General features: G+C 35.2%; 1 protein-coding gene across 4 annotated transcripts in view; it reads right to left on the bottom strand.

Moving 5' to 3' along the window:
- Window positions 1–11,130, bottom strand: part of LOC106463192 (phosphoinositide 3-kinase adapter protein 1-like) — a 49,894-nt gene that overhangs the window by 28,400 nt on the left and 10,364 nt on the right. The window contains exon 1 of one of the 4 annotated variants that reach the window (XM_022390641.1): window positions 9,643–9,803. The exons of 1 other annotated variant lie outside the window; for it this stretch is intronic. Coding sequence is in view for 2 of the 3 variants with exons in the window: in XM_022390639.1 (XP_022246347.1) it covers window positions 1,744–1,801 (58 nt within the window). In the remaining variant the exon portion in view is untranslated. Of the gene's footprint in view, window positions 1–1,743; window positions 1,860–4,861; window positions 4,920–9,642; window positions 9,804–11,130 lie in introns of those variants that run through there. 2 more of the 4 variants (XM_022390638.1, XM_022390639.1) reach the window with 2 other exon arrangements.

Genomic DNA, 11,130 nt, shown 5'->3' with positions numbered 1-11,130 from the left:
AGTACTGATAAAATTAATGGCAGTGTATTTTACAACACAGTACTGATAAAACTAATGGCAGTGTATTTTACAACACAGTACTGATAAAACTTATGGTACTATGCACGAAATACAGGTCAAACTTATAATAGTGTGTGCTTCAGCACGTACTACACACATCACGTATGGTAGCGTGTTTTACAACACATACTTCAGATAAAACTTGTGGTGATATTGTAACCATACATTGCGAAATATTCAACCAATACTCAGAAAATGTCACCATTCATTTAATTTTTTTTTTGGCCCCCAGTGGCACAGCGGTATGTATGCGGACTTACACGGTAGAAACTGGGTTTAGATACACGTGGTGGTCAGAGTACACAAAGCCCATTATGTAGCTTTGTGTTTAACTTCAAACAATAAACTATTTTTTTCCGAACTGCTCCTTTTCATTTCACGTAAGCTTCAGGCCCGTACGCAGAATATTTGAAAAGGGGGTTCTACTTTGCGAGATCAAAAGCAAACATATATTGTACTAAGTACAATCAGCATGCAAAGCGTGCTAATGCTGCGGGGGTTGGGGGCTGCCCCCCCCCCCAAAAGGAAGGTTAAATCTGGAAGCAATTTTGCATGAAATGCAGCTTAAACAATTACATGGCTGATCACATAAAATCCACAAACATCTAATGAAAAAAAAAAAAAACTAATTCTGTTGTAACACTGCATGGGGAGCTAATCTTAAATTAGCATAAACACTGTACTATCTATATGCAGAGTAGTTATTAATTGTTAAATTATATTACTAATTTAAACAACTAATTGCATGCGACTATTTCAAGCCAAAAATGCTACTGCTTCACCAGAAGAATGTAGACTATGTAGAAAACGTTAAGTACATAAACAGCTGCGCTATAACTATATAAGCATAATTTTTTTACATCATAAAAAGAACGTTTTTTGCCGAACCCCTCCTGCGTTCGTGCGTGAGCTTATTTCTACAATTTGACTAGGTCTATTTACTCAAATTTTCTCCATTACCTCAAGAACGATAACTTTTTAACACTATTTACTGAAATTTCTACACTACCTTGAGAACGAGGTTATACTGTAACGAGCAAACATAAAGTTTTAATTTTTCCAGGTTCATTTCCACTGATCGAGTGTGAATCTGAGTTGTAACTGTTTTGCCTGATGTAACAAACAGTCTGCGGCTCCCTGTAAGGTCCTTAGGATACAGATAATAATAATAAAGACTGCACATAGCTAAAAATTCCATGAAGAACACGGTCCTCGGTGCTTAACCTCCCTACCTGAACGTACCAAATAAGCGAATGTTTGTTTGTTTGAAGTTATGCACAAAGCTACACAATGGGTTATCTGTGGTCTGACCACCACGGGTATCGAAACCCGGTTTTTAGAGTTGTAAGTCCACAGACATACCGCTGTGCCACTGGGGGGGGGGGCTTAAGCGAATGAAAATAATTTCAAACGGTAGCCTTATTTTATTGGCTACAACTGTAATTACAAGAATACAGAATATCGAGACCTGATGTAAGTTGTTAGGCGGGAACGTTGGTTACGGTTTTAACATCTATTTTAGGTATTTGAATTTTCAGATATTACAACACTATACCTGCATTAATTCACTCTTGGCACTATAACAATTCGCATGACAAAATATTATAACGACTGAAGAACAGAATGTTTTAAAACCATGCACTTAAACTTTTAATGTTACAAAACGCTGTACTAATTACTTACCAACAATCCGAGTGAGGCGATTGCGTAAAGCTCCAATAGCTCTTTGTAACTGAACCATCTTGTTTCTGTTTCATGCAGTTTATACAAAGTTTTTGGAATACTAGAATTCTAGAGCTTAAGCCTCTTTTTATACGTGAAGCTCAAACGCTTATCATGATTTGACGTCTTACAGTTCGTGGAAAAGTTTACGGAGTGTTGACGACGTTGTTTATTCGAAGGTAAGTGTTGTGGAAACTAGAAGTACGAGAATAACGACTAGTCTTCTTTGGTAAAGGCATTCACACCACAGTAACAAGGACTGGATTTGAAGTCTTCATGATGTTTATGCGCGATCACGTGATATTACACCTGGTGCACTGCAATGACCAGAGGCACTAGTTGTATAATCAGATAATAAACACAACAAGCAAAAATACGTGTTTCCGAGAAGCCGTATATGACTCTACAAGTTTTATATAATTTATCTAAAATGAAGCGTCGTCCTGGGGAGAACCTTGTTAAACAATAACCTCTCACAGTAGAAGTAAGTGTGGAATGAACCTTGTTAAACAATAACCTCGCACGGTGGAAGTACATGTGGAAAGAACCTTGTTAAACAATAACCTCTCACAGTAGAAGTACGTGTGGAATGAACCTTGTTAAACAATAACCTCGCACAGTGGAAGTACGTGTGGAATGAACCTTGTTAAACAATAACCTCGCACGGTGGAAGTACGTGTGGAAAGAACCTCGTTAAACAATAACCTCGCACGGTGGAAGTACGTGTGGAAAGAACCTTGTTAAACAATAACCTCGCACGGTGGAAGTACGTGTGGAAAGAACCTTGTTAAACAACAACCTCGCACAGTGGAAGTACGTGTGGAAAGAACCTTGTTAAACAACAACCTCGCACGGTGGAAGTGCGTGTGGAAAGAACCTTGTTAAACAATAACCTCGCACAGTGGAAGTACGTGTGGAAAGAACCTTGTTAAACAATAACCTCGCACGGTGGAAGTACGTGTGGAAAGTTTCAACTGATGAGATGAAATCTGCTAATACCTTACCCTTTAATTTTAATTAATGTAATTTCGTAAATTGCAGACAAATACATCAATTATACACAGCCATCAGTATCAACAAGCACTTATATCTTATCAGTCTTTTACGAAACATAAAACCATTGTAGGTATCGTATCGTGATATGAGACTTACTGTAATTCGTCGTAGTTCTGACCGTAATCCAAAGTGTATCGTAGTATTGGGCGCATTGTAACCGATATAATATTAATAGAAGTGGGAGCATTGTAAATAATCTCGGTATTAAGTTCATTTTCATCTGTAATATAATATTCGATGTATTAAAATCTATATCGTAATGCTAGACTTTATTTTTCAAATGCGTAATGCTAACTGGAGTTTGTTAGACATTATTTAATTTAAATAAACAATCCACTAACTTCGTATTTTAAACTGTTTCCTGGACATATTATGTTGGGAAGCGTATTTTTGGCATATTAAAATCCATAACATAATACTGGGCGTATAATATCTATGTTCAGGGACAGGTGAAATAAATATGAGAGTAGATAGTTGTCTATGAGCAGAGGCGTCGCTAGGTGCTGGCACACGGGGTCAAGCCCCGATTCTACTTGACAGTGCCCCGAAACCCCAGTCGGTGTCTGGAAAAATCAGAATAGAAAACCATGTTCGATATCATATCGAAACGCTGAAAATTCACCCGCTTACGGGCTGAGCCCGAATCTTTTAAGCACTTAGCGACGCCTCTGCCTATGAGCCCACAGTGTTAATTGGGCCACACTAGTTATTTTATTTTTTACAGCCTTCTCAGATATTATTTAAGCTGTAAACTGTAATATTTAAAAAGACACTATACACTGTATTAAGTTAAAGGTTGTAAAAGGGAGTGGGAAAAGGGGTGGCCCACAGAACTAAAGTTGCCTATGGGCCCACTGTGGTCTTAATCCGCCCGTGTCTGTATCGTAACATTGAACGTACTTACGTCTTCTGTCGTTTTACGGGAGAATTAAAAGGTATATGATAATATCGAACTTATAGAATCCATACTGTATAATTATATGTAATACCGAAATTATGCCTCACTGTTAACCGTAGTAAATCATACATAAATATATGTAATACCGAAATTATGCTTCACTGTTAACCGTAGTAAATCATACATAATTATATGTAATACCGAAATTATGCCTCACTGTTAACCGATCCATACTGTATAATTATATGTAATACCGAAATTATGCCTCACTGTTAACCGTAGTAAATCATACATAATTATATGTAATACCGAAATTATGCCTCACTGTTAACCGATTCATACTGTATAATTATATGTAATACCGAAATTATGCCTCACTGTTAACCGTAGTAAATCATAATTTATTAATGTAAACTTAGATGTTTGTTTGTAATTAAGCACAATGGGCTATCTGTGCTCTGCCCACCACGGGTATCGAAACCATGATTCTAGCGTTGTAAATCCGCAGACATACCGCTGTGCCCCTGGGGGACAAATTTAGACGAAAGTCTTGCAAATGTGAAGCATGTTATTAGGTGAATCTGTTTTAAATATATTTAAAATACTAGTTATATCTTAATAAACTGACAGACCACTGTTGTTTTAGTCTGACCCTGTCTGTATCGTAACACCGAACATACGACGTTCAGGGATTAATTAGACTGTTTACTGGACATATTTTAATTTATAACGTATTATTGGCATATTAAATCCATAACGTTATACTTTAATACTAGTTTATACCACAGTAGACTGTCTGTATCGTAACATTGAACGTACTAGAATCTGTAGTTATATAGGAGAATTAAAATGTATATGAAAATATCGAACTTGTAAAAATCCACTACGTTCTGTGTCGTTACAGCTTCCATCGTATTGAAATAAGGTAAGCGCAACTGTCTGTGATAGCACAGAAATTAATTCATTGCTTGTTGACTTTGTAAGCCCTCTGCTGGCGTGTAAACAGTTAAAAGAATTTCTCTATATAGTAGGATCGAATTAGCAGCACACTTAAAGCTCATTTTGAGATTATAGAGTTGTAAGAATATCAATCATTGTTTATGATTACACTCTACTTCACATTACCTGAAAATACAAACCTGGAACTTAATACACTGTATTTATACATGAAACAAACATATACACTCAACATGTAACTGAGTCGCTAATTTTAGTTAACGTTTTCATTTTACACTGTAAGTTAACTCAAGATTGTACTAGTTAGCACCTTGAGTTGTTAGTCGAAGTCAGGAAATTATTGTATTGAAATAATGGGTTTGACGATTTTGTTTTCCTCCAAACCGCATTGCATGTATCACGTGCTATTTGCTTGGTACTGAGTTAACATGATTATATAAGCCACGTGCCAGTACTTGTATAGTGTATATGACCTTGACTATGAAGAAGCTTTCCTCTTCACTCAAATACATGAGCCAACAGTTACTTGGATTACATCTCGTTAGAATTGAATATTGCCATGTTCTCTGATTATTTAAGTTAACACTGAAGTCGGGAAAAAAATCAGTCATGAAACATGTACGCTCTCAAAATGGAAGAGTATTTAATTCGCAAAGCAACGGAACACATGGGTAATTACAATTTTGTTATTCATATTATTAATGAAAATTAATAAAAGATTTCTACAGAAGCCTCTAATGATACAGTTTACTGTAAATCAACCATTTCTCTGTAGATACTAACATTAATAAATCATTACCATGTGGATAATCCTCGTAAATTTTGATACCGTTTATTAAAGACTACCAAATGTGTAAATTACTTCATTATGGAGATCGATTATGAACATAAAGCTACAATATGGATAACCTTACACTATCAAATAAGTCACTATACATATGAACAAAGCCAGTGTTTTTTAGTTGTTGAATGCATTTGAACTGATGTGGATTAAAGCTGGTTCAATTGATTATATAATTATATTTTAATTATCCAGATAAATAGGTCAGTCAACTTTGATAATAGCGAACAACATGAAGAAGACGTCTGAAAAGTTTCGTTTTTTAGACAAAATCTATAAAAAGCACTTGTAGTTGCTGGCCCATTTCTTCGAAGAAAACTGTTATATCCACCTTTCCGCACCGAGAATACTTCCCAAAACAAGTTACATAATATAACAGGGATCGTTTTAACTAAAACACGGGGGACATCAGAATGTACTAAATATATATATATGGTTTACGAAATTATATTGCTAATTAAAAGAAAAAATGTCTATCCGTTCTCGCTTTGGGCTTAGTAACAAAGAAACAAAATATCAGTTCTTTAGTTGATCCATTTTGAATTAGAACCTTTCAAAGGTAGAAATATTCTCTGTAAATCATCACCTTACAGTATTGCTAAAGACTTAATCAAAAGCCTAAAACAATAAAGTTATCAGAAATGTAGCATTTTCTCATTATCAGACAAAAGAAGAAGAAGAAAAAGTTAACAAAGCCCACGAAAGAGAAAGGTTAACAGAAACTGATGTGCTAAAACCTAAATTACGAGCTTACAATTTCAGTTTTACCACAAATGAATAAAAGACACAGCCTCACAAAGATTATTCGTGGGATTGACAGACAAAATATAATGGACACAGGGGTCAAAATAATTTAACACTATAGACAAAATATGTATTTTTGATTGTTGTAATGGGCAAGGGGCCAGACAGTCTCGTAAAACGGGAAAGTGGCTGGATTGTCATGGGTTGTAACAGACACAAATATAATGACGGTATAACACAACAAAGATAACACATTACTGGTGGCAGTAACGGTCAAACGGTCGCGACAGTCTCTGCTCCAGACAAAATACCAAAATGCCGATGGTTGTAATGCAGCAAGGGGTCACATGACTGGATATCACATTACAGGTGTTTCTAGTGGACACGGAGTCGCAACGGTCTCACACAATAGATCACTGATGGTTTATAACTAAAACTAGGATATTGACATTCTTACACAACAGACAAAATACCAGATCATTAGTGCGAATAACAGATATACTGAAGCAGGGAATCAAGGAAGGCTCATACAATTGACAGAATTCCATAATATAAGTAATATAATGGACCGAGTGGTCATGACACTCTCACGCATCAGACAAAAAACTGATGGTGAGATGGTCACAAAGGTCACGACATTTTTGCACGATAGAAAAGATAACCGATGGTGTAGTAGACCAAATGATCACGATATTCTTGCACAAAAGACAAAAACACTGATGGTGAGATGGACACAAAGGTCACAACATTCTTGCACAACGGAAAAGATAATTAATGTACTTGAGATGGCCACAGAGATCACGGCATTCTTGCACGACAGAAAAGATAACTGACAGTGTAATGGACATGGGGGTCACTACATTCTTACACAACAGACAAAGTAACTGATGGTGTTATGGACACAGGAATCACAACATTCATATACAAACAGAAAAGATATAATTAATGTTGTGATGGACACAAGGATCACGACATTGTTGCACAACAGACAAGATAGCAGATAACCAACGGTGTGATGGACACAACATTGTTGCACAACATTAATTTCTGAAATATAATGTTACAAAGCGGCTTATCACCCACAGATCAACACAGTCACAACAACTGCCGAAATATATTGATATAAAACCGATTTTACACGCACGCACAAACACACACGCTGAGAAAGTTCCAACAATTTCTGAAACATATTGCTACAAAATAGCTTAACACCTATATATACCAATACAGTTAAATTCAGAAATATATTGCTACAAAATGACTTAAATCCTATTGATCAATACGGCAAAGACCAATATTTCTTATTGATACTCTACGAGTTTGTGACGTGTTAAATTATACGTCTCTATCAGTCGTCTGAAATCAAACATGACACACGTGAACAATTTTATTTAGGTCAAACTGAAAAGTAATTGAACACAAGAATCAGCGAAAACTTGAAATACTTGTCTTATGTTTTTGAACACTTGAAAGAAAACCAAACACTCAAAAACAACACTAAAATTGTACGAAGTGAAACTGATATGAACAGAAGAAAAAATCGATCTTCTTTTGACAAATATTCTGGAACTCTTCTCTGTCTCTACTAATCATAATCTATATAATTCAACACTACATGTTTTATTTTGTCTTTTGTATTTCTATATTTCTTGTAAATAATTATTGGCATCTATTCTTAAATATTTATAATTCAACACATGCACTGCCAGTAATTACAGTTGTACTTTTAAATTAGTAATCGTTGTTAATCGAACACTGCCTGAAGATGGCCCGCTCTTATGGACTGAAACGTTGCAGGTTTTATTGCTTAATATACATTTCCACTGTTTATAGGTGGTTTTAAACGGGCGATTCTTGTGGCCGCCATTTTGTTTCATCACGATCCGTACCATTAAGTACTACCGTACATAATGATACATCATCACAGAGTTACAAGAAGCTTTCAAATATATTGCTGCAAAACAACTTAACACTCATAACAAAAAGTGGGGAAAATTGCTTAATCATATTGCAATATTACGGTTTAATTAACACATTCGTCTAGTCTCCCGCTGGATCAGCGGTAAGCTGGGGGCTTATAATGCAAAAAAGAAAATCGGTGTTCGATACTCACTATGAGTTTGTTTGTTTGTTTTGAATTTCGCGCAAAGCTACACGAGGGCTATCTGCGCTAGCCGTCCCTAATTTAGCAGTGTAAGACTAGAGGGAAGGCAGCTAGTCATCACCAACCACCGCCAACTCTTGGGCAACTCTTTTACCAACGAATAGTGGGATTGACCGTCACATTATAACGCCCCCACAGCTGAAAGAGCGAGCATGTTTGGTGGGACCGGGATTCGAACCCGTAACCCGCAGATTGCGAGTCAAGCGCCCTAACCACCTGGCCATGCCAGGCCCCTCACTATGAGCACAGCGCAGATAACTCATTGTGTAGTTTGCACTTCAAAACAAACCTATATACAATTAGAATAAGTACTGAAATATATATGACTGAAAACGGTTTAACACCAATAATAAGGAGTAAGAGTAACTGATCAATATTGGTACAATAAAACCCGAACACATTGCAAGTACAATTGTTGAAATATAATGATAAAACTACTTATTAAGTTAATTATTAGCTATTAATTAACTACACAGCTAAAAAACAGCTTTACAATGTTCTGAAACATACAACTAAGAGTCAAAACAACAGCTGAAGTACATTAGCGCATAATGACTTAGCGCCCTTAACACAGAGTTAAGACAATATATTTCAGCAGGGCCGCGTTAACCGTAGCACAGTGGCGCTATTGCGCCAGTGCTCCAAGCGGTATGGGCCCTCTACTGACGCTCCGGACCGTCAGTTTAACTCCCTTTTTTCGATAATCTTCATGTCTTGTCTGTTATTTGTTCTATTCTTACAGACAAGATCAATTTAACCGACCTCGTAAGCACCATAAAAAATACAAAATAATTCAAAATTACCATTTTTTCTTTCTAGAATTACTTCAAACTGTAGCAAGAAACATTTCTTCACACTAAAGACTTGTTAACCTTCTACAACTGTTTATATTTAAATTGTATTGTTTTATTGCCTTTTGGACCGTGATTTTTTAAATTCACGCCATAAGAAGTGTCAAAATATGCGGTAACATGAAGCAAATCTTAAACTAACCAAGTTATATAAAGCTCGTGCTACTCGTGAGCTGTTAGTCCTAGCGAGTGTACCTCGTAGAAAAATTTTATTATTATTATCCTTATATTTATTTATATTACCTAGTTTAACCTTATCTAGTCTAAAAGTTTCTAAGTTTTATATTTGTAGTTACTTTTATAATGATAAGTAAAGAAAGATAAGAAAAACAAGAAATATATCATTCACCTGTGTAGTCGTTTTTTTGTATTCTTTTGCCGTCGACTGTCCTTCTGTGTTAGCCCTACTACTTTATACCAATGCTACTAGTCCACAAACAATTTTTTACGTAAATAATGCAGGGAACAACACAAAATAATTTCATATGTACAGCTGAGAAACTGGTCTTTTTGTGAGCAGTTTTCTGATTCTATAATCACGTGACTTGAGCAGTTAGAAATTCAACTTTAGCTATGTCCTCGTGGGATTTTTCTTTCTCTTCAGCTAAATTGTCAATTATCTGTAATATCACGTGGTATAAAACATATGCCAGTCAATCATTTGAAATCTAAGCTATCTGTTAGTTATAAATTTAATGGGGGTCGGCCTTAGAAAAATATATTAACAAATTGCAATTTACAGCAAGGTAGAGGTAGGCGTGGAGAGTGGGTCAAAACAATATATTAGATTTTTTAATAATTATTCATCCGTTCATTTTAACTATTAAAAGTGCTTTCTTCATAAGAAAGCCTTAAATTACAGACGTTTATAAAACTTCAATAAGAAGTAAGTATTATTTTTTTAAAACTCAATGTATAAATAGCTTTATTTTATAATATGTTCCCTAAATATCTTTGAACTGCTCGTTAAACTGTTTTATTGATCTACCTAGTCAATAAATGACACCACAAAGTAATTAATATATTATGGATCATGATATGTCTATTATTTTTTTAATAATTAAAGTGAATGAAAATTAAATTGTTATCCTTAACGTTATGTAGAAAATAGGGCTAAGAACAACGAGGGGGTGATATGTTATTTTATTTTAGCATATCTTTTTTTAAATTTAATTGTTCAATTACTTGCATTCATGAACACATGCAATACACGTGCATGTTTCTTATACTATGCAATCATAGAATAATTCTTGAAAATAATTTTTTATATTTTAATTATCTCAACAATCGGCGTTCTGAAACATGGGAAGAAAATATGAAAGTTGTTTCCAGAAAAGGAAAAAAAAAAAAGGAGAAACTCTGATTCAGGTATCAGTATTTAGGTCTTTTAGACCTGAGATGGTCAGGTTCAGTGACCTCCTCCTCCTCCCTCCTGCACTTGATTAATATCTGTTCAATATTTATTTAAGTACTACAAAAGGGTCAGAGTTTAGCTAGTCCACGCTTTCACTCTGACCCCTTTCAGGGCCATCCATGTCCGTGTATGTAATTATATTAATATTGATGTGTTAAATACAGTTCCAGTTGCATTGTTCACATTTTTCAATAATTCTAAATTGCGACAAGACCATTCACATATAAAAATCCCTTTTTAATGCTTTCACATTAAATTATAACTATTGATGGTAGTATGTCTAGTTTTAGGTGGCCTTATTTTATTTTTATTTCTAATATAAATGTTAATAGGGGTGAGGTACTTAGGACTATTTTCATCATGTATGCAGAAACGGTCAAGTTCGCGTAGTAGATAATTCTTTTGCCATTTTTCCGCGAAATA

This window comes from Limulus polyphemus, unplaced genomic scaffold, assembly GCF_000517525.1.
Source record: "Limulus polyphemus unplaced genomic scaffold, Limulus_polyphemus-2.1.2 Scaffold1345, whole genome shotgun sequence".
NCBI classification, from domain to species: Eukaryota; Metazoa; Arthropoda; class Merostomata; order Xiphosura; family Limulidae; genus Limulus; species Limulus polyphemus.
Note: the sequence above shows the minus strand (reverse complement) of the source record. Positions and strands in the feature narration are given on the sequence as shown.